This window comes from Coturnix japonica, chromosome 2 (assembly GCF_001577835.2).
Source record: "Coturnix japonica isolate 7356 chromosome 2, Coturnix japonica 2.1, whole genome shotgun sequence".
Classification (NCBI taxonomy): domain Eukaryota; kingdom Metazoa; phylum Chordata; class Aves; order Galliformes; family Phasianidae; genus Coturnix; species Coturnix japonica.
This window is the reverse complement of record NC_029517.1, coordinates 100,448,890-100,472,717: the sequence shown is the minus strand read 5'-3', so window position 1 is coordinate 100,472,717 and position 23,828 is coordinate 100,448,890. Positions and strand designations below refer to the sequence as shown.

The 23,828-nt window shown below is 42.1% G+C and overlaps 1 protein-coding gene across 2 annotated transcripts; it reads right to left on the bottom strand.

Moving 5' to 3' along the window:
* Nucleotides 1–1,804: 1,804 nt before the first annotated feature.
* Nucleotides 1,805–23,609, bottom strand: TGS1 (trimethylguanosine synthase 1). 2 transcript variants are annotated; one of them, XM_015855641.2, is made up of 13 exons: nucleotides 23,449–23,609; nucleotides 23,273–23,337; nucleotides 21,941–22,113; nucleotides 19,476–20,343; nucleotides 18,124–18,247; nucleotides 16,887–16,973; nucleotides 15,996–16,167; nucleotides 14,613–14,964; nucleotides 13,578–13,751; nucleotides 12,522–12,665; nucleotides 10,784–11,000; nucleotides 10,275–10,353; nucleotides 1,805–4,349 (listed from the first exon to the last, which is right to left on the bottom strand). In XM_015855641.2, exons 1-13 carry the CDS (start codon nucleotides 23,544–23,546, stop codon nucleotides 4,233–4,235), a joined length of 2,670 nt encoding a protein of 889 aa, XP_015711127.1. In that variant the 5' UTR covers nucleotides 23,547–23,609; the 3' UTR covers nucleotides 1,805–4,232. The 2 variants fall into 2 exon arrangements, with proteins under 2 accessions (XP_015711127.1, XP_015711128.1); XM_015855642.2 differs by lacking the exons at nucleotides 23,273–23,337; nucleotides 23,449–23,609 and adding an exon at nucleotides 22,636–22,743.
* Nucleotides 23,610–23,828: the final 219 nt, after the last annotated feature.

The window sequence follows — 23,828 nt, the reverse complement described above, 5'->3', positions numbered from 1 at the left end:
CATTGCACTGCCCTACCAAGCCACAGCAGTTTCACAAGAAGGTTGCAGTGCAGTTTTGTGAAGGAGGAAGAAAATAGCTGGAGCCATACAGAGACAGGAAGGACTGCGCTGTCATCAAGGCAGACTGCCTTCAGCAGCACTTCTCCTAAGTCTGAGGAACCTCAAAACCAGAGCAACTTCAGCAGGTTTTCAATGAAGCATGTGCTGCTGGGAAGTGCATTGAGACTGGTTTTGGAACAAGGCAGGCAATGGGGCAAAACCCACAGGGAGACTTCAGGTAAGTCATTTTCATGAGACTTGGGGAAGGGCACAGGAATGGACAGCGTCAATACTACACCCCAAAACCCTGAGGTACTCTTCCAAGGTCATATCCTAAAGGGACGGTGGCCCTTGGCACTTCCGATGCAGAAATCCAGGGTTTGGCAGGACCAGCCTCAGTAAATGATGAATCTGTACTGTAGGTTACACGGATGTACTGCACAGCTTTGTTCACAGCTCTGACGGGGAATTCCCCACACAGGGAAACCCTTCTGCAGCACCCAGATGCTGCTTATATTGCCAGGTACTAACACATCTCAGGTACCTTCAGGGGACACCATGAGGCCAGACTGTACACTAACAGGCTGTGCTGACTGGAGATAGAAACCAAGCCCTGTTTGCAGAGTCAGTTCTTCCTCCTGCTTGCTCCCCACGTGCCTGTAGTGAGGGTGCTCACTGCTTGGGCTTATCTCCAGCACACTGCATTTAACAGCCCTTCTGGTTCTGGTCATTCCTCTAGCTTCTTTTCAGCCAGCAGTCCTTTCTGCAGCCTCCCAAGTAACAAACCTTGTATTACTGTCTTCTTATCATTGTGGTAGTGGTTGCTGTTGTTACGGTTTGATATGACTCTGGGGGCATTTTGGGCACTTCAATGAATGGAACCAGCAAAGCGTCTCCACAAGCAGGTGCCTGGAAAACACTCATTGACCCAGTGGGCTGGAGTGCTCAGCAGCTTCCCCTTCTGGCAGCTGTGACGGGAAACTTCTGCATCAGTTTCAAGTCCGGTTTTGCAGCATTTATTCCTCTGCTGCTTCCTCCTCCCCACCTTCTTTTTGGCAATGAAATAAAAAAAACCAAACAAGCAAGCAAAACCAACGTGCCATAGGCTTTCCTCGCTTGAATACACTTGCCCAAATAGCTTTGTTCTGGTTTCATACAGCAACCCATAACTTCCTTGACACTGAAAATCAACTTTTAGCGCCCTGAACCCCAACAAGATATTCCAGGGACAGGGATGCTGTTTCCAGTGCTGGAAAGGCTGAACCAGCACCAATCAATCAACCTATATGCTGGGTCAGGACTGCCCTCCTTATTCAGGCTGGGCAGATTCAGGTGCAGAGAACCAAGTGAATATGACACAGTTTTTACTGATTTGCTCAGCGAGTTACTGCAAGTAAGTTTTCCTTGCACTATTTATGGGGTTTCCCTCTTCTAAATGTTTCCAAGGTCACAGTGGTGTAACACTAATTTGTTTGTGTAACCCCTGAGCAGCACATACAGAACCAGATGTTATTTCAGAAACTACGTTTGGGGAAGGTCTTCTAAAACCCGTACGTTAAAATGACACGGCACAGTGATTCTTGCCACAACACTAACACGGCTGCCTCAGTGGCGCTGAGCTTCCTGCCATCAAGGGAGGGTTGGGCTGCCTCAATGCCCTGCTCCCATCCCGTTGGATCCGACACTGCTCTGCACCTTGCGGTCTGATTGCTGGAGCTATGTTTTTCATCACTCCCTGCCAGCAGAAACAAAGGAACCAGTAGGCTTGGTTTAATACCTGATTTAATTAAGATAAAATTGAGAAATCAGAACCTTGGGAGCATGGCAGAAAGTGAAAGAGTACACATTTATGGTAGTCAGTATAAATAGCCTCCAAAAAAATACTCTGCATTTTTCTCATGGCTTCTTTGGCAGAATAAAAACAGTACAAAACTAAATCTCTATGAATATTTACTTTGTGCTGGCAATGTAACTTCTTAGTGGCCTAACACTTGTTGCATGTGACATGCAAAATACTACTGGACTCAACACAGTATTAAAACTCCGGAAATTTAACTCTGCTTCAGCACATTACATTTTTGTTCCAAAATACAAAGCAACACCTTACAGTAACTCATGTGATGACTGACGCTGCTATGAAGAGTTTGTTGCTTGAAACTACTGACACCCATGAAGTGAAAGTTCTTAGAGCTATGTGAGGTTTAAAGTTTTATTAGGGTCAGTCCATTAGGGTTTAATTGAGAGACTCTCCAGAACCTGGAAATCACAGAATCACAGAATGACCCGGGTTGGAAGGGACCTCAAGGATCATGTAGTTCCAACCCCCCTGCCTGGCAGGGCCACCAAACATACACCTTTACTAGATCAGGTTGCCCAGGGCCCCGTCCAACCTGGTCTTGAACACCTCCAAGGACGGGGCATCCACAACCTCCCTGGGCAGCCTGTTCCAGGGCCTAACCACTCTCCTAGTGGAAAAGCACACCAAGCATGAAACTGGCAACAACCACTTATCACAACCCGGTAGAATTCATTCTGACTTCAAGTGGTATTCAATACAAATCAGCCAGTACACTAACCCATCTCTTTTGCACTTGTTGGTTATGCTGAAGAAGAGGCATGAACAAGGTTTTCTTCCATTTTTGACTCAACACACTTGCCAGGCTCAGTAAAGGACTTAAACTAAGTCTTTCATTTTTAACACTAACTTCACTAAATTGGAAGCAAACGCTGGAACAGTAAATGTTGTACTTTGTATGTCATGCTTCAGCTTCTACTTCCTGAGAACTGGGCGCTGAACAAAATCAGACCACCTTCTGATTATACCTCATGTGAAGGTAGGAAACGTTCATTTAACACCTCAGCAGTTGCCTGGTATTGGAAGGACAACAAATTTAGGAAAACTCATTCCTAGGTGTTTCTTTACTGAATTTTGACACTGAGTCAAGTTACATGTGTGTTTTTAACAACCCACATACACAAACCTTAACTGATTTAAAGTCACTTAACTGATCAAATCTTTATTTGATTTGATCAAATCTTTAAATATATCTTTATTATCTTTAAAGATAATTCTTCTCATTTGGTTGTTCCACACTGTTATTCTACAAAGCTTTGTTTGTCAGCACAGATCCATGGATCAGTGCTTAGACATTGCTGCCTTCAGCATCATGATTTGCTGCACTCCAAGTGGAGGAGAATCAACACTTCTCATCTTCAACATTGTATTCCTACGCTCTTACCTCAAAAGCACTGTCAACACTAATCTTGCATACTTTCTACAAGTGTGTTTCAATGAGAATTCCATGTCTGTGCCCTACAAACACTTCTCTTCTTGCCTGCCTCCTTTTTTGCTCGGAGAAATGTCTGAAGGCAACAGTTCTCCCTCAAAACCCAGACTGGGAGTGGATTACTCCCACTGCAGATTAGTGCTCCCCCTGCTGCTCCGTGCTGCCTGCACGAGGAGAGGGTGCCCAAAAGGGGACGCAAACCTGTGTGTAACTCCTCCAATAAAGCTACTGGGACCAACCTCCAGTCAGGTTTGTCCTGAATATCTGTAAGAGGGGGAAAAAAAACCAAACAAGAATAAATAGCAAAGCAGAGGGTACAGCCCTGCTGCCAGCCACAAACACACCCTATTCTCTCTGCAAGCTGCAGCAAGCTGCAGAACTCACTACAGCATATGTATGGGCCTTCATGCTATGAAGAAAACTGAAAAGGTTCCAGGTGAGCAGGGAGCATTAGAAGCTAGAAGACAGCTGCATCTGGCAGCACGTATCACACCAGGTAGATCCATGTTATGTTTAGGAGCTAATGTTTTGTAAGCACAGACAGCAGTTCTTTACACTTAGTGTCTTTCAAACTATTAAACACCCTGAATATCCACAATGGAGTGAGTACAGCAGCAGCACACATCAGAGCTGCAAAGAACTCCTCAGGTCCCCTTCAACTGTCTGGAATTGAAACTTGCAAGACTGTGTTTAGAAAATTTCTTCTACGTTCACAGCTACCCTAGTTTTAGAAATTTGCCAGAATTCTTATAAAACATTTATTGTCAGCAGCAACGAACAAAACATGGTTCAGAATAGAAATTAAAGCAGAAAACAGCTTTACGTCATTTTGGACAAGCCAGTTGTACAAAGGTTTACGCAGTGAAATAGTCAAGGAGGTTGCGCCTGGAAGAACACACGTGAAATTCAGGAGAGGTCAGGCCTTATTAGATCCCCAAAATAAGCTGTTATTGTCTTCAGTTTGTTATTGAGAAAGTTTTGTTCTATTTCAACTTTTCCTCCTGGCCCTGCCAAGGAAGCGATCTGAAAAACAAAAGAACAAGAAGCAGCTCAATCAATGTGCAGGTAAAGAGAAAAAACAAACTTTTGTTCTGTAAAACATCTTTGCTCAGATATCGCTAGTGCCTAATGACTCCGGTCCTCTGCGTGCCTCCTGTTTTTATCACTGAAGTGAGTCTGTGTCTTTCTTGGGACCTGGAATTTGTCCCTGTCCAGTCAGCCAAGAAAGCGGGAGAATTTGAGAACTAAAGATAAAGAATCACTACTTCTCACACTGTGCTGAGACATACTACAGCCTGCTTTGCAGAGCACCAGGCATGCAAGATATACCCTGCTGCTTGCCTGGTAATGATGACAGCAAAAAGCAAGCCAAAATCCTGAGTGTCAAAATGCAAAGTTTTGTGGGCAGAGTAAAAACAAGTCCTGGAACTGGGAAGCACAAAGGTTGCACTGAAGAGCTGGGGAAGGAAAAAAAACACAGCCAACCAACACAAAAACATCACAACAAGAAGATATTCAGCCCCCAAACCGAACAGCTTTCAGAAATACTAGCATTTCTTTTTTACCCTGTTGCAACAACAAAAGAAAAGCTGCTGCTGTGTGCAGGTGAATTTCAGCCAGTGTTGACAGTAAGGCAGCTGGCAGCTGAGCAACCGCTGAAGAATGAAGTGGGCAGACAGGCTGAGGGGAACACAGGCCCTGTCTGCAGCCACCTGAGTGAGAATGTCACCGTTCACGCTCCGTTGATCGAGCCCAGTGAGAGACTTCGTTGCTTAATGATTGCAACAGACAACTGCAAGGGAAACACTGTTGTGGACTTTGCCTTTTGGACTGAAGCACACAACCCTCTGTCCCCTTCCGCTCACCATTACCGTGCCCAGCAGTGCTCTGGCAGATGGCAGATGGAAGGCAGCTGCTGTGGTGCGCTGCTCCCAAGCGGGCCTGCTCCCCTCAGTGCTCCTCCAGCCTGATACTGCAAAGCCATCTCTGTGGTCCCCTATGCTGGAAAACTTTGCGCACCAACAAAATAAAAAACAAAAGGTCTGCAGGCCAGCAGGCTTGCGCTGATCTTTAAAACAAGATGTCCATGACATTGCCAGCTAAAATGTGAAGTTTGGCTTGTGTTATTGCCACTTCTGAACTCCTCCAAGACTTCGCTCTGTAGCATGGGTTTAAATATAAACATGCTGAGCTTCCTCTATTTTACTGCAAGTAAAAAAGCAGCCTACCATCAAGAGGAAATAACAAATTAATCTAAATTATACCTTGAACCTTTACTGACTTGCCCAGAAAATTCACACTTATCTAAAACAGGCATTTACTTTCCTTTCACCCCCCCAACCTTTTATTTTTCCTTTCTTTATCATGCAGATACAAACAACAGTATGAGCAGTTTGCTCATCCTTCAGTACCACATTCTCGTCAAAGAGGAACCTGCCACTCAAGTAAAAAAGCAGAAGCAGCCCGATTTATAAATAGCACCAGAGCCTGAACTGGCAAGTGATCAAAAATGTTAATTTTATGACTTATCTTTTTCCTTCTTGAAATTCTAAAAGCAGTTAACACTGCAAGGCAACCCATTTAATTCTTTTTTCCCCCTAGGAAGATGTTAATTTTGTCCTATTTTACTGTAAATGACTCTCGCAAAAAGTGGTAGAGAATGCCTCTAGTAGCTATAGTTTCTTGACTTTTCAGAAATATTGAATGGATCAGTCAACTTAATATACAAACACTGAAATTACCTGGGATGATCCAGTCCCAAGTTTGGAACACAATTTATATAACTAAGCACATATAAGTATGAACGAGCAAATCATATCTAACTGAAGTCTTCACTACATATTTTTCTTAGAAAACCAACCGGAATACTTTTTCAGTAGCGCAAGTAAACGTCAATCCTCTGCTAACAGGTGGCATTTGCTGAAGGATACCTGAGAGCACAATATCCACATGCTATGTGTAGCTATATATAACTTGATTGCTCAGATAGGACCACCAACATTCAGAACAGGAGAACGCAAATACTCCACCACCATGCTTTAATTTAAACTGCAGGAGGTTGCAAATTTAATTATGTGCTAGCTGCTAGCTGCAAGCTTTCCTTGGAAGGGCTCAGTGAAGCCTGGTGGATTAACAAGGACAAACTGCCACTCAAAAAGCTTCTAAAACGTATTATTATGGAATCAAAGAATAGCTTGGGTTGGAAGGACCTTATAAAGTCCACACAGTTCCAGGTCATCTTTCAAAATGTGAAGCACAACAAACATCTCATCATCCAGGCACAAGATTTGCAGACAAAAATCAAAGTTTCATTTACAATCTTGATCTTCCAAAAATGGAGAACGACCATATTGAGGAAACAAAGGCAAGAAAAGAAAAAGGATCTGCATGACACACATTCTTTTCTTCACTGTCGAAGTCATGAGCATTTTGCTTGATATCAGCATATCAGTCATGCCAGTTTTTCAGAAGGCAACATAGAGCCTGATCCCATCCTGACAACCAGTAGCAGGACAAACACCTCAGCAGCAGCACCCAAATCATGCAGAACTGTCTGCAGCATTAGTGTGTGAACACCTAGGAAGATTCTATAAGTTTCAGTGTCCTACATAACAAAAGCACGTCTTTGCTAATAAGGTGAAATCACTGTGAAGAACCTCCTACAGTAAACTCCAGCGTCTTCCCTCTTTGCTGCAAATATTAAGATACAAAAGAGAAAAAAACAGGCTGTGCAACAAATCAGGATACTTAGGATAAATGCCAGTCCCTAAGGTGAATACGCAATGAGGCTTAGCACAGCTTGCTGAACATTATTTAATCAATCTCAACCCAGCTTGCTGCTCCAATCACTCACGCAGGTCTTGATTAGGCTTAGCTGAAGTTTTAAGATCCAAACATAGCATCTCCTACAGGTATCTCCTTTCTTTCCCTTGATTTGATGGAAATGATCCAGCTGATGACAAAGATGTTGGAAAAGGTTGAACATTCCCCAACTTCAGGTTCCTTGCTGTTCACAAAGTCTATTAGCAGCAGCGCAAGAGCAGGAAATGTATTTTCATCTGAATTTTGTCAAGGCGCAGATATCTTCATTTATTTATTTTTTCAACTAACAGCTTAAGTTAGTATCATTAATTCTTCTCGCAGAAGGCAAGAACAGCTTTCAACTACCCAAATGTTTTTACGTTTGCTAAAGCATTATATTGATTTGAAACTACATGTCTATTTCAGACAGTGATTTCAAGTTCTTTCCTACCTTGAAAGATTTCTTAAGTTTCTATTCTGATTTTCAAAAATACTGTTGGCAGCCAAATAAAAGTTTAGTCCCACCCAGAAGTGAAGTAGTATTAAAACATTCCTGACTGGTAGTATCCACCAATCTCACAATTCTGCCCCTCAACCCAATCTACCCCCCAACTTCTTTTATTGTCTTTTTTCCAACCCGCACAAGACTGTGATACTGTGTGATTGTCTTTTTTAAAGCAATACAAAGAAAGTTAAAGAAAAGACTTGGAGGTAAAGATGCTGCAAAGATACAGTGAGACAGGTATCAACAAGAATGAGCTGCAAATATGAACTATGTTTTCATGTACACACACATATATAACGACTCCTGAATATTCCCTAACCAGAAAGAACATTTTTGAAAGATTGATTCAACCTAAAAATGGACCTATGCATTATGCATTTTGAATTAAGCACATACTTATAAATCAGAAGACTGGATGCCACAAAGAGAAATGTTTCCTATTTCTTGCCAATACACCAAGTGTGTTTTACTGGTTCAATGCTCCCTCTTGAGGCAGAAGTACAGAAGTTTGTTCTTCCCCCTAAATTCACAGAATTTTCTAAGTGGATTCAGCCAAAGGAAAAACCTCTCTCCTCTCTGCAAGACCAACTTGATTCAGAAAAGTCATAGGACTACGCAGGCATAGTACTCATCACTTTTGGAATAAAGCCATACAGAACAAGGTTGGAAGTCTGATTTACCAAGAAGGCAATGAATGCAGAGCACTCAGAAACAGTCCTGTTGAGGTCAACAACCACCTGCTTTCACAGCAAGAAATCACACTATCCTACATATCTAACACCAAAAAGAGGTGTGTATGATTTCCTGTACATCTGCACCCTCACAGTTAAAGGATAAGCATGATTTTAGCTCTAAGGTTGATTCCAATTGCTTGGCATCTATTTCTACAAACCTGTGATCTGCTATCAGATAAGCCAACTTGTACTGCTACACTGGCTTACAGTCAGTATAAACACCTGCATGGAAGTTTGCAACAGAAATTAAATCAGCTTCTAAATTAATTTCATCTGACCAAACACACCTTGTTTGTAGATTCAGGCCAGTCAGTAAAGGACAAGAGGCAAAGTACCGAAGATTTAACAACTGCCACCTTCCTTGCCAAACATGCCAGACTGCCTCTTCTAGGAGCTCAGGGATGCATGAAAGCCTCAAGTATGTGCATGTATACAAAGAGAGAACTTTTAAGGACACTGAAGAGGCAAATCTGATAAGCCCATGCAATGCTATCACAAATAAAACTTAAGAACCCTGCAAGTTTCAAATCTAAGGCATCAGGTAATCTCTCAGTAAATGCTGCCTTATCAAAGTTATTTAGATTTCAGGTTTTAATCTCCTGCAAAAAAATGTTAAATATTTTCTTCATCAAAGTTTTCTAGGCCCCTGGTAGTAGCTTTCTTTCCATGAGAACAGCCTATAGATGGGAAACCTGAGCTGAACCCAAGCCCACAGCTACCTGCTTTTAGAACTAAGCCATGGCCAAATAGCCACAACTTTGAGCAACAGCACTTTTCAGCAATTTGTGTAAAGGAGAACCTGAGGATGTACATCAAGGAATATTCAGAACTGACTGGACCAAGAGGTAGGGGCAGCAAAATATCTAATGCAACCACATACAGGTGCTAGACAGGTAGAGCATGCTAATAGCTAGGCCATCAGAATTTCAGCCCATTTCTCATGCTGTCCATTTGTCATTAACCACGTCTGCAGGCAGTGGCTGGAGACCTCATCTGCTCCACATCAGACAAAGCTTTTGGAAAAGCTGGAAATAAACTTGTTAACTTCTGTGGCATAAGGCACTGCTCCGTCTTAACTATAAATCTACAAGACATAATTAGCATAGAAAATATACAGAGGAAACTAAACCAGACACCCACGGGAAGTGCTACAGTCATCTAATTACTTCCAAAATAAAGAAGTATTTGACTGACGTATTCAATTTCAATCACTGAAGAAGAAACTGTATTTGACATTCCACCTGAACAACCAAATAGGTACAGTACTTAGCTAACGAATGCCTCTAGCACAAAGTAAACAATCAACAACAAAAATGGCCACCCTGAGCTGGCAAAATAATCTGTGCATTTAACAAGTCAATGCTACATCTAAATAATACAATCACTGCCGTGCAAACCATAAGTAACTACACACCTGTATGGGCAGCATGACAGATGTCTCTTGCTTGAGAAAGTGCTAACGTGCTAATGAGGACGACAGCAGTGGCATTAATGATACCAGGATGTATGATGATCTCCTGCAACTCCTTCGTGAATGGAAAACCAGAAAGGTTTAGGACTCAGCTATTTATGAGATGGCATGAGCTGGTTAATATACCTTCTTTCTTTTATATTAATGTATCCATCTAGCACCCAAATATACCACACCTGGATTGTAAGTACCTCCAGTCTGCTGCTCTATGAAGGAATAGTATCAAGATAATGGAAATCATCTACTACTCCCATTTCTATATACGCCAGAAGTGCTAGAAACACAGACACCACTCAATATAAGGTTCAGATTTTAAACAAAACAGCCAAACACGTTCAACTGAATAGACTTAAAAATCTTAACTTTGTGCTTATACTATCTATGTTCTAAGCCAGTTGATGTTTTGGTAGTTACCAAGCCGTTATCCAGTAACATACCTGGTTAATGTCAGCGTTCCGAGGTAGAAAATACACAATGTTGTTTGTGATCTTCTTGGAGAGCCTGAAAATTTCAAATGTAGAAGCCAGTAAAGGAAAAAAAAGGTAGTGCATGGATGGAGAAACTATTATATATTAATTCATTTTGAAAGCTTAATACGCAATAATGGAATGTCTGTGTAATTAGATACTGCTCTAGAATGCAGAAGTTAGCACTAAATGCAGAAAGTCAATTATTTCACCATTATTGACCTTTTTTAAATAGCAACAACAAGAAATCATAGAATCACAATGTTGGAAAGGACCTACAAGATCATCTAGTCCAACTGTTCTCATATCACCATTACTAGCACTAAGTTACTAAACCGTATCTTGTAGCACCTCATCCAGACAGTCACTTTCAGTCAACCAGCTGGACATGGCAAAGCCCACCTCAAGAGAAACAGGGAAGAAAAAAAAAAAAGGACTGAAAATGACATCCATGGTAACACAGAGCTTTGAAAGGATATCCATCTGGGCAAATCATAGTTTGGATGTCAAAGATTTCAGCAGTGGCATAGTCAGGCCCACCCCAAGGAGGGCTAAGGAACACAACATCTGCTTTCAGGTCAGCAGCCAGCACCATGAAGTCTCCGCACACAAATTCGATCTGGTTGGCCACGCCGTACACCTCGGCGTTGCTGCGTGCAAGGCTGAGTTTCTCAGGATCGATATCAACAGCAATCACTGCAAGTGAACGAGAGAGGAAGTGCACAGGTAACGTGGGCTGCAAAGTGCACAAAACATCCGATCACCACACAGATGCCACCCAGTTACCAAACAAAAGTTTCACAACATTCTCTTGTAGCAACCAGATACACATCACATCCGTAATTTCATTTCATGTGCTAAGCACTTCATTTTCTGCATGGCGGTAGACATGAAACTCCAGCTCCTCAAAGGGAAAAGAGGGTCCTTTACTTTACAGTAGAAGCTCCATGCATTCACACCAAAGTGACAGCAATACCATAGCCAAGACTGTGGGAAGACTTAGCACGCTGTTTAAGTTTTGGGAATCACACATCTACTACAACACTCCTCAGCACAAGCATAGGACAGGCAAGGCTGTCTGCCTAAGTGAGGAAGGCTTCCCATCTTCTCTCCGGGCAGGAGCCCAACAGCTTCCACAGAGTCAACTGGAAACCCATTCTTCTCTCTTGTCAAAGATGAATGTTTGCCTTGTGGCTGATCGCATTACACTGAAAACTGAGTTGGAAAAACACGCAGTGTAGTACAAAAATTATGATACAATGGCAGTATATAATTATATAAAGTATGTGAAATTTAGGAAATATTTATAGAATGCATCATAGCCTACCAATTTAGTGCAGCACGAACTACCATTTTTCTTGCTCAGAAATTACTGGGAAGTGTTAGATGAGCTGGTATTTTACCAGTGTTTCATGAATAGGGGAGGATTAAGTAGTTAATGTATTTACAGAAAGCACTCATGATTCACTGCAATTTCATTACCTGGAAACAAGAAATTACACTAATATCAAGTTATCATTGCTTTTCTGTATTAGGTCCTGCTGCACAGACAGAGGTGATCCCATTCCGATGTTTTAAGTACAGTTCACATGAAACATGCCTTTGAGTACATAGTCTTAATGCACTATTGAGAAAAGCAGCAGCTTTCTGGTGTACTGCAGGTTGGCACTGCAAACAGAACTTAACTTTTAACAGCAATTTCCAGCGCATCCAATGGACTAGCTACTATGTCAATTAAAACTAACATTTATTACGTTCAATGTAAATCCAACTTTGACTTTAAATTGGAAAGCAGTTCTACAGGTCAACTTTAAAAAAAGAAACCTTGTATTGTGATTCTGATGAAGGAAGAAACCTCCCACTGCTTCAGAAGCACTGGAGAAAAATGCATCTGTGAAAAAAGCCCAGCTCCAATTTTCATAGAGTAATAGAATGGCCTGCGTTGAAATGGACCTCAAAGATCAACTAGTTTCAACTCCCCTGCCATGTGCAAGGTTGCGAACCACTAGACCAGGCTGCCCAGAGCCACATCCAGCCTGGCCTTGAATGCCTCCAGGGATGGGGCATCCACAACCTCCTCGGGCATCCTGTTTGAGTGCATCACCACCCTGTGTGAAAAACTTCAACCTAAAAAACTTCTTCCTAATTTCCTTCCCTAATTTTAGGGCAAAAAGGTTGAAGAAATGAAACAATGTACTGCATACAATGCCTACTTACCTCTTTTTGAGGTCAAAGCAAACTGAATAGCATTTCCTCCAACCCCACAGAAGGCATCCACTATTGTATTGCAGTTGAATGACTGAGCGACACGGACTGCAATATGCTCTGCTATCTTCTCAGGAGTAACAGAAAACCAGCCCTCTGCAAAGGGAAGAGAAGTATTTTTGCCACTTATTTCAATGTTATCTAAATTAAAAACAAACAACTGAAGGTTTAGCATCAACCCCAGCAATTTTGGCTTAGCACGTTTGACCAGGAAATACAGGCTTTCAAGATTATAAACTCCGTTGAGTCCAGTGATTTGCTAAGCAAACAAAGTCTCACCAAAGTGAATAGATATCCCTGATTCTCACTGAAGGCTTTGTTGAACTTGGCGCTTATCAAGGACAAATACATAAATACAATTGCACAAAACCTTATACATGTCATAACTATGCTCTGCCACAAGTAAAAACAGAAATATATCCTCTCACATCCTACACATTATTTTCATTACAGTCATGCCTGGCCTGCCAAACAAACTATGTGTTTATATGGAAAAATACTAGAAATGAAAGCCTAACAAAAATCTTACCAAAAACGGTGGTAATACTAACTCCTTATTTACCTATGAACTGATAATTTAGAAGCAGTTTCCACATAACATGGAAAAATGCAACCTTGAAAATGACTGCTGAAAAACCGTGAATGTTAAGAGAACTAAATTACATTCACCACTGCACTTCAAAGTTAAAAATGATAATAATAATAATAATAATAATAAATTATGGAGAAAAAATGTCATTGAGTTTCTGAGAAAGTCCTGACCAAGCATTGCTTGGGTACACTATGACCTTCAGCAAGCATCACAACCAGCACAAAGAAGGGCATACCATGCTAGAAAACGGGAGACAGAAGTCCCAAAGCTCTTTTGTTTGTCAGTGCATTGGCTGTGCACTCAGTATTGTTCCTTCCATCAAAAGAATTAGTAATAAATAAGCTGTAAGAAAGGTCACAGGCCTGGGTACCCCTTATGCCACCAAAGTCAGCACCCTGTGCACTAGACACACTTACCTCTATCTAGTTTAATCCCCTCATCGAAGCGAGAGAACAGCCTGTAGCGTTGTGCCCAGTACTTGATCAGCTCAGGATCCGCAGCAATCTCAGGAGGTATCTCTCCCAATGCCATCTTATGCTTTCTCCTCCTTTTTCTATCCTTCTTCTTTGCAGTATTTTTTTCATCTACAACTGGAAGACACTGCAAAAGTTAACTAACCGTCTTCATAGTCTACGCATATAACTGGCAGGTAGATAAGAGCCAAGATATGAAATGCTCGAGTTCGGCAACACTGATAAATGACCTTTAATGCTGCCTGCCAGATTATTGAGATTAGCCATTTAAGTTAAAAAAGAGCATTCTATATAACAAAGGAATAAAGTAATCTATCAGACATCTGTCACAGTTATAAAATGATACGTTTTTACCCATTATATAGGAGTCTTAGCAGGCTAGACATGACTTTCTGCTGATAGCAATAAGCTCTAAATAGTGAGCAAATGTGGATCGGACACCAATTTAATGCCCATATACTAAACAGGAATAAGAATCAATCTAGATGAGGATTTTACATAACTATAACATAACTGGATTACTGTGGGAAGGATTAAACTATGCAGAAAGCTGAATAATCCTATTTTCTGTTTTTCAGAAGGTTAAATTATCAAGTTTGCACCATAACTGCTTTTCTTTCTAGAAATTCTTTTTTAACCTAAATCTATGTGTATATGTGAATCCAAAAGTGGACATTCGTTGCCTCTACCTGACATTAATAGCTCTCACAGAGGAAAAAGGCATGAACCAGAGACATGACCTGCTAGGTCACACATCAGATCTATGGTCACTGTTCATCTATACAGAACACTGTCTAAAATAAAGGTAAGGTTTAGGATTTTGGTGGCCCTGGAAGACCAGTACAGCTATAAATTACTCAAAGAGACCTCTTGGTCCAAGTGGTAAACCATAGATAAATGCCACACAGCACCATAATTTGGGAAAGGAGAAACAGCCCCACTACCAAGTCATGTCCAGTTTGTAGGAAACAGGAGTACCTGGGCTCACATCCTCCATTCCTGCCTGGAGATAATCAGGTATGTCCAGAGGGACCAGCACTCTTCCAGAGCCACCCTTGGGCTTTTCCATGCCCTGGCATCCAGTGCTGTTTGCTACTGCATCCATTGCTCCCTCTTCCAGCTTAGATGACCCAGGTTCACCACCAACCACACTGGAAGTCAGCAGCTCAGACGTTTCCATACTGAATCTCACACTCTGTGCAGTTGCAACACTTTCCTGATCCTCTGAGTCACTGCTTGTTGAGGAATCCTCAACTTTACCAGGAGGAGAGGCTTTCTGGTATGTGATTTCCTCCACAGGTTCATTAACCTGCTTCAGGAATGCTTCCACCTGGAATGGAAATATATCACAGACTGTTAGATGCACTGCTAATAAGGTACAAATAAGACAGTTTTAAATCCTTGCAGTTCCAAAGCACCTACCATGGATACATGCTCTACCACTTGTATTTTGAAAAAAAGTAAAATATCTACAAATAAGCACACAAAAAAATTATCCTACTACAATGTATGAGTCCTTAGCTCTGCTCCCTTTGCACGTTTTCTCAAAGTAAGTTGTCTTGGTAACCAGATATCAGCTAGGTGCAAAGCAGAGATTGAGTTGCCTGATCTCCAGGATGTACCAAATGGTACATACATTGAATCTGCTGCACAGTAGGTAACTCCACACTGCATCCCAACCAGTGGACAGATGTCAGTTTAAACTCTTCAAAGGTATATGCAGATGCCTGGTTTTAACATTACAGTTACCCTGAGTAGCACTAGGCCTAAGGCAGTTGCTTACCAAAAAGACTGAGGAAATTTGTAACTTCTTTTCACCTTCACATAATCACAGCTCTCCTCGTTGGCTTCAGGCACAAGAAAGCAACAGCCAAGTTTTTGATCCCAAATTATAGCAGTGAGACAGGAGTTCAATACAACATTCATCACCATCACCAGAAAACAGTGCTTTACAGTGAGGTATTAGGTAAAGCCAGGCATCCCAGTATATGTTGATTATATACACTATTTTTTCCCCCCCTCCCCACTGAAATTCTTGCACTAACAAATGTCCTCATACTTATTTTAAGACCAGAGATACTCTTAGTAAGTACAGAAACCTACACACATCTCTAAAGGAATGATGCACCTATACGGTACGTGGTTTCATGTAACTTCACCATTAAGCTCACATTCCTTTTACTAGACTGCTAAGTGTCTACCAGTGCCTTTTCATACCCACCCCAACAATAATTATTCTTCACCTGATCAGACTGAAAATGAAATCACCTACTCTGTGCAATGTTTCCTTAACATAATAAACCAAGAGCTAAGGGAGCAGAGACATCTATGCAGTTCACCAACACTAACAAGTATGCTCACCTTCTTCAGAGTTTTATTTGTTTGGCAAGATGTTTCAGGCTCTTCTGTAAAGAAGATGTGCGTGTTTTTGCTCTTCCTTGCTTTACGCATGTCCAAAAATTTGGACTTCAGTTTTGCTTTTTTCTCCAGGTACTGAACACTTCGGTGAGTGAAATCTGGAATCCCACCATACCTGAAATAAAAGAAAGTAAAAAATTTAGTTGTTAAATTTACAGTTTTGAAGGTTTATTAACATACATGTAGCAACAGAATCAACTACAAGGCATATTCCTTTTTGAATCTTACATATATGTGTGTGTATATATGAATGTGTCACCAGAGCCCAATACCAAAGCTATAGTCCACCTGTGCTCTGTGATGTTACTTCTAAGGCATTGATAACCATATCTTTAAGTTATGCTACTGAAAATGGAAATTCCACCGAACAATAACCTGGAAATACTTTATTAACATAGTTAATGTAAAACACCCACAGTTCAACATGAAACATCTACAAATTAGGATCTAAACTCACAGCACTTTAGCATTCCAAATTTAACTAGTTGACTGGGCATTGCAGTTCAATACTCACACAGAATCACAGAATGACCCGGGTTGGAAGGGACCTCAAGGATCATGTAGTTCCAACCCCCCTGCCTAGCAGGGCCACCTCAGTGGTTGGTACTCAGTAGTTTGCAGTTATATAACTGCAAGTACACTACGATTTATGCTTATCTTTCAAAGCGCTTTTCTTGCTGTCTAACTGCATTTCTACTGCCAAAGCTTACAGCACAAAGATTAACTTTACCAATTATCTTCCAGTAGTTCAACAAAACTGGAATGCAAATTAATGGCATACTACAATAATATCAATAGAGCTGACTTGCTGTGAAGAAACCCATAAGCAATTACTTTTGTCCTGCACCACACTTGAAGCCCAAAATAGAACAGGTTTCCTCAGGATCTTCCACTGGATTCTCATCCACATCCAGTTCGTGGCTAGGAGAAAACACAGATGACGACAAGTTAGGTTGCAGGTTATTTCCCACCCCAAATCAATCAAATAACAGATTAAAAGAAAACCAAAAACAAACAAAACCACAAAACCTATGCACTCTTATAAAAATGCCATTAAAACTCCTGCACTGAAGCCATTTAGAAGTGAAATTCAATAAATCCCCCACACACTGCTGATATCGAGCAAGGCAGATAACACCAACTTATTTATATGCATGAGCAGATACTTCTTCTTACCCAACTCAGTATGCCCTCCCATAGGAGTTATGATATTCCAAATATTTGTAATGATTTCTCAAAACGTTTAATACCAAGCCTGATGTGGAACTGATGAAGACAAAATGTCTGTTCACCCTATTTCAAAATCACCCTCAACACCTATGATGCTATCTACGTCATCCACCTTTAGTTTTACAGAAACATCAAAATGTTACAACAAAAGCTGCGTCATTAGTAGATAATTCCATTCATCCCTTCATCTACGTGTTTTTATATTTATTAGAGAGGGAACGAAAAGCCTCCCATCTTCTTTGTGGTTACAGATTTACTAAAGAATAAAGAAAAAGACTGTGACGAGGCAGAGATTAACTATTCTGTGAACGTCACAGTACTGAGCACTTCATTAGCAACACATTAGCTAAGCAACACAAATTATTAAGTAATATCTCATACCTTTTACACTAATTAAACCTGAATAAATGAGTCATCATATCCAATTTAATAGTCTTATATACTTCAGTGACACAGGGCATTGTTACCTTGCACAACTCGGCATCCAGGCCATATATTCTTTATAAAGGAAAGAAATACTCTTCACTTGCTGCCAGGTAAAGTGATAGGCAGCGATGGAAGACTGTCATAGAATCATAGAATGGCCTGGGTTGAGAAGGACCACAATGATCATCTAGTTTCAACCCCCCCTGCTATGTGCAGGGTCGCCAACCACCAGACCAGGCTGCCCAGAGTCACACCCAGCCTGGCCTTGAATGCCTGCAGGGATGGGGCATCCACAACCTCCTTGGGCAATCTGTTCAAATGTGACACCATCCTCTGTGTGAAAAACCGTTATCTCAGTCAAACAGATGTTATAAGTAATAATCTGAGAAATTAAAAAAAAGATTTCATTACTTACCTTCTCTTGACTTTGGCACTTCTGTTTTCAGGAGGCTCTTCTCCTTCTTCATCTTCATCTTGATCACAAAGCGGCAATTGTTCTTTGTCATTTGAGCTACATGAGTTACCTGACTCCTGGGAACCTAAAAAGATAGAACTTCTTTAAAGCCTTTAGCACGCTAAATTTCAGAACCTACCATCCTTAAAGTGCATCTGCAGCAACACTTACATTGTTTCACATATCCTTACCAGACAAATAAGGCACAAGTGTCAAACCATGTGTAACTTTACCTGTCTTTGGGGGACAACATGCCTATGCAAGCTTCCAGTATTAGTTACGCTACAGTGTTAATATCTTAAGCAGGACTAATTTCAAGATAACTCAGCTCTCCAAGAAAAATAAAAAGCTTGCGGGGTACAAATTCCAAGCAGTTTCTTCTCTCTTTGTCTCCAGAAAGATTTTCCTCTTATCTTTCTCCTTCCAACTCTACTGTAGGATCAAGATGGGGGCAAACCTGCTTTTCCTTCTTTAGGAGGTAGCAAGCAATGGACTCGGGTTTCCTCATCAAACTGAATTTGCAAGCTGCTGACTCTTCACTCATATAGTTAATCTTTCATCTTCAGCAGGAGAAATCATACATCTGCCAGGAAGCTGTCGCACTGCTAATTATTGGCAGTTCTGGCAGGAAAAAACCATGGTCAAACAGGATAGTCACATCCCTTTCTGTACACAGAAATGGTGGAGAAAAACGTCCAACCTTTTATCTCCCTCGTAGAAACCCTTCCAGCACTATAAGGCACAGCCACTGCCTCTCACCATACTCCTTCGTGAACTGCCATTTTCACATGATGCAGGCACACGAATTTGGGGTTGTAAAGATGACGGCAGCTCACTGCCTAATTCACCTCTGGAAGTCCATAGTAACAGAAGGACAAGAGTTTAATTTCAAGTATGGCATTATTAAACAGAAGAGCAAAACAAAACCAGCAAGAACAAACAAAACCAAACTGTGAAAATGCTTTTTTGGGAATATTTCTCAAACTACCAGTGAAAAAAGAAGCACAAGCTGAATAAGCTGCTAATTAATAAACCAGTAAAGCACAAACTCTGCTCTCTTATCACTTTTAGTGATACATTTGGGAGTGTATATTGAGTTAAAATCAGTTGCGGCTGAAGAATACATTCAATATACAGCCTAGAGAGGCGTTCCAGGGAATCAGAGGGGAAAAAAAGGAATTAATTATGCAGTATTTCCACAAAATACTCAGTCTATGTTGTAAAACAGAGTGATAAAGATAGGCTCTTGTTTTTTATGTATAACCACTTAAGAGTTATAGCGGTAGAATTGATGTTAGCTGATTGTGTATTACCTGACTGGTTAATACTTCTATTTTCACAAGATGCCCTCCTTTTCCTGGTTCCTCCATCACATGGTTCCTTCTGGCTTGAAACACAGGGACACTGGCTTTCACTGTTACATGAACTGTGCTCATGAAGATCTTCATTGATTTCTTTTAGAGGTGCGCTTTTCTGCTCCAGTGTGTCCAAGTTTAGGCTTAAATTACAAATCCCAGAGATTATCTCATGATGGGGCTCAGCACTCGAAGTGAGTTTTTCCTCACTTCTGGAGTGAGGAGGAGACAGCTCCAAGATCACCACTTTGCTGCCTTCAACCTCTGGGTAGACCAGGTCCATTTCTTGCGAAAGATCAGTCTCCTGCATAACCCCATTCAGCTGGGCACTGTCAGTGTGTGAGCTCTCTGTAGTCCACCCCTGATTTGTCCAGTATTGAAACTGTTCCCAGTAATACCAGTACAGTTCGCTATAATGCTGCTCCCACTCCTCCTTGGTGTCTGGACTGTTCCAAGGCTCAGATGCTGCCATGGCTTCAGGTGACGAGACATCCTTATGCTTCTCCAGCCAGCTTTGCCAAAGAAGGCCCTCTCCATACTCGTTCCAGTACTTCTCCCATTTCTGTTCAGTGGGTAACGCCTCATTAACAAGACTCTCTGAACTTTCACAGTTCCCTTCACCTGCAATCTGAGATTTGCTGTTTTCTGCACTTTGCTCTGTAGCTGAGGCTGGCTCATCTGAGATGGGCTGCTTATGATCACCACAAGTGTGATCCTGGCATCCCTTCTCCATTTTATCCTGGTGTTTTTGCTGTAATTCTTTTCTCTTCTTCTTTTTCTTTTTCATAAACTTCATGTTAGTTCTCTTTCTGTATTTTTCTTTTGCCTACAATATAAAGGATAAACATATTCAGAAGTTCACAACACACATGCAGTCCTTTACTTCCCTCCCTGTAAGCACATTTCTGCTTGTTGTGACTCCCTCACTCTGTAAATCAACTGTTAGCTTTCTCCCCTCAGAAGAGGAATAGGATTATACAGGTCTGATAGGACCCTGTCATTTTGCCTGAGATTTCTAAGAAACAGCTGTGAGCATATCTGCAAAAAGGATCACGAAAAGGTAGAATTCCAGATAGAAGTTGGGAGGGAAGTTGTTCATTATTATTCAGTGATTTAAGAGGAAAGACATCAGTGTGAAAGACCATGAAGCGCTATGGGGAGATTAGTAGGGTGTGTAGTGTCACTGTGGGGTAACTGAGTTTAGCTCAAGAGTATCGCTCAGTAACACCAAGGACTTCTTTGGAGTGCCACAGAGGCCAACACTTACCATTGCCTGACACCTGCCTTGCTTACAGAACCAATTTATGCCCAGCTAAAGATGACTGATGAAATATTCCTTCCATCCCACAATGATCATTGCTCGTAAGCAAAACACCCCAAGCAACAAAATGTTATATAAGATAAATCTGCCAAGTTTCTGAATAAACTGTCCAATTAAATTTCACAGGTAAAAGCGTGGTGGTGGTGGTGAGGGAAAACAACTCACATGGCCAACAGACTGCAAGTATGCAGACATTACCCCAAATGCCTCATTAGCTGTAACCCCAGGTTTTGTTGCATTAACAAATGCATAATGCAGCCTGTCAAGGAGCTGGCTTAAGAGAATGGACATTAAACTTTCATTCACACTTCTCACAATGTCACGTTAATGTATATGGTGAAAAGCACAACTCTTAGCAGTAATCTAGAAAAACGCATTATCTTCTCACTTGACTTATTTACACTACTGTTATATAGCTGCACAAATCATACATGCATATTGTGAGCTTGAACTCAGATGTCTGGAAGGTCTATTTATGTGTCATCACGTAAAACAATTTACAAGCTCCTCCTATTTATTGAGAAATTAATCAGCCCAGAATCGCAGAGTGCTCCGCACAAAGGCACTCTCACTTCTAGAGAGGTTTGTAACTCTATGAAGCGGGTACTGAATATCTCACTACCCTTTTCCCACTGACGCACAACTTTAGCCTACCCATAAAGCCCAGCTGCTCACTGCAGGAAGCAGAGGACCCAAGTTCAAGCTCTGTCCTTTGGAACAGCTTGGTTTGACCAGCTACAAGGGGAACGCACAGAACTTTTTCTATTATTACCTACAGCCAGATGGTTAATCAGACAGCTTGCAGTATATTAGTTGTCCTGCAGTATGACATGAGCATTACTGCCTTAAATCAGCTCCTCATAGCAGCATGAGCAATACAGACATGGAAGCACAAAGCACAGCCTGACCCTGCCAAGCCCAAACAGCAAGTGACTTTTATAGGCTGCACAGACCATGACATCCCACACTGCTAGAAAACCTGAGTGAAGCAACTTGGATACACATCCATAAATTGCAGTTTCAGATGTAACTAAGGAGTAGGCATGCCCCTACAATCTGGAACATGAAGTAAACAGAAACAATAAAGCACGGTAATTTTTACCACAAAGTCCCTGTGAGCTGAGTGCCCACCAAAGTGAAGAGGTAACCCCATGCTCTTCATAAGCTCGGCCTCTGAGTCTAGTTCAGCTTCTTCCAGGTCCAGAGCACAGTCAGTGTCCACTCCCAACGTCACAGCGGGACAACCGTTTTCCTGCTCAGATGCTTGTTCCTCTCCTGTGAACAAATAACATTGACTGAATACAACCTTCCAGGTTCTGCAATCAGAGACTTTTAAAAGTCATCTAGTCCAATTCCCCTGTGATGAACAGGGACACTACAGCTACATCAGGTTGCTCAGAGCCCCCTCCCGCCTGACCCTGAGTGTCCCAAGTATGGGGCACCCACCACACCTCTGGGCAACCTGTTCCAGTGCCTCAGCACCCCCACTGTGAAAGACTTTTTCCTTGTAGCCAACCTAATTCTCCTCTCTTTCAGTCTGAAACCATTTCCTCTTATCCTATCACCTGACAGAGCCTGTCCCTTTCATTCTTGTAGCACCCCGATAACTCAGTGCATCAGCAAATCCTGTAACAAACACCAGCACTACCTCTACAGCTTTCTGTTTCATTTAAAGAATACCTTATAAGCACCTGAAAGCTATTAACAGATTGAGCATTTTTCATCTTTTGCACTAGTTCACTGACACAACGTTAACATCAATACAAAGTTTTATACATTATATATATATATACACACTTGTAAAATTAGCACTTCCATGAATTGTAAACTTTTCATCTGCGTCAATATTTCAGCTGTCTTAGTTGATCTTTTTCAGGACCACACTGCATTTGCCACCGTACAAAAGCAGCAGGGGTGTATTATCACATCAGGCCTCAGTTGCTTCTTACGGCTCTACCCTCAAGGCTCTTTTTACACACGTACTTCTTCAGCAAAAAGAGGGAGTAAAAACAAGCGGAGAACAAGAGCGCAAGACAACAGCAGTAATCAAAATAAGGCTTCAACAGCCCAAACGTCAGACTGGGGCTGAGCTGGTCGCAGTTAACTCCCTTCTCAGCAGCCCATACAGCACTGTGTTTGGACTGGTGGCTATGCTGATAACACAGCTGTGTTTTGGCTGTAGCTGAGCAGCAGAGCCCAAGGCTCCCTCCTTTCCCCACTCGGTGCTCCCCAGCCATCTCTCCAGCTGTGGAATCCCTGCCTGCACAGCTAGCAATTATTTGAGCAACACCAGACGTGCACATCATGACAAAGGCCAGAGGAAAACAAGAAGCACAAGTGAAAGCGATATAGTCCTACCGCACCTCAGTAACCCACACACAGCTCACTCCACGCATTACCACACCGTACCGTACAACCAACGCTATTATCTCACCCGTACTCTCGTCGTCATCTCTGATATAAAATCCTTTTAATCCCAGCTTATATAACTTCCGATCCCTGCAAACACAAACAGCGATGCTGACGGTCAGCGGACAAAGAATGGCAGCACTATAAACCCCGTTGGAGAGACTCTTAACCTCCCCACCCCCGCCGCCCCGCTCCACTCACTCCACGAAGGCTCGGGAGCAGAGGCACACGATGCCACCCGCCGCTCCGGCCCGCAGCAGCAGCTCGGCCACCCGCTGTCCCCGCGGGTCCTGCACCATCCCGAACCCACGCCACAACACGGTACCGCCCCGCCGTCCTTCTTCCGCCGGAACTGCCTCCAGCGCCGGGCCCGCCCCGAGCTCCGAGCCGTGCCGGGTCTGGATGCCTTCGGTCTCCGTGCGGGGGCGCCGCTGTCCCCTCAGGGCCGCCCGTGTGAGGCCCGGGGCTGGCCCCGCCTGGCGGCCGGTTGTGGTGGCTGTGGTTGGGTTGCTGTGTTCCACATTCATTGCTGCTTGTTCTGTTGTTGCTCACAGAATCACAGAATTATCAAGGTTGGAAAA

Bases quoted from the DNA above. Each gene is read 5' to 3' on its own strand.
- TGS1 (XM_015855641.2), bottom strand. From the start codon at position 23,546: ATGGTGCAGGACCCGCGGGGACAGCGGGTGGCCGAGCTGCTGCTGCGG. The intron at 16,974-18,123 runs GTAAGTAATGAA...GTTTTCTCCTAG, and splicing joins AGTGCCAAAGTCAAGAGAAG to CCACGAACTGGATGTGGATG. The intron at 11,001-12,521 runs GTAAGTAGGCAT...GTTCACTTGCAG, and splicing joins TGCTTTGACCTCAAAAAGAG to TGATTGCTGTTGATATCGAT.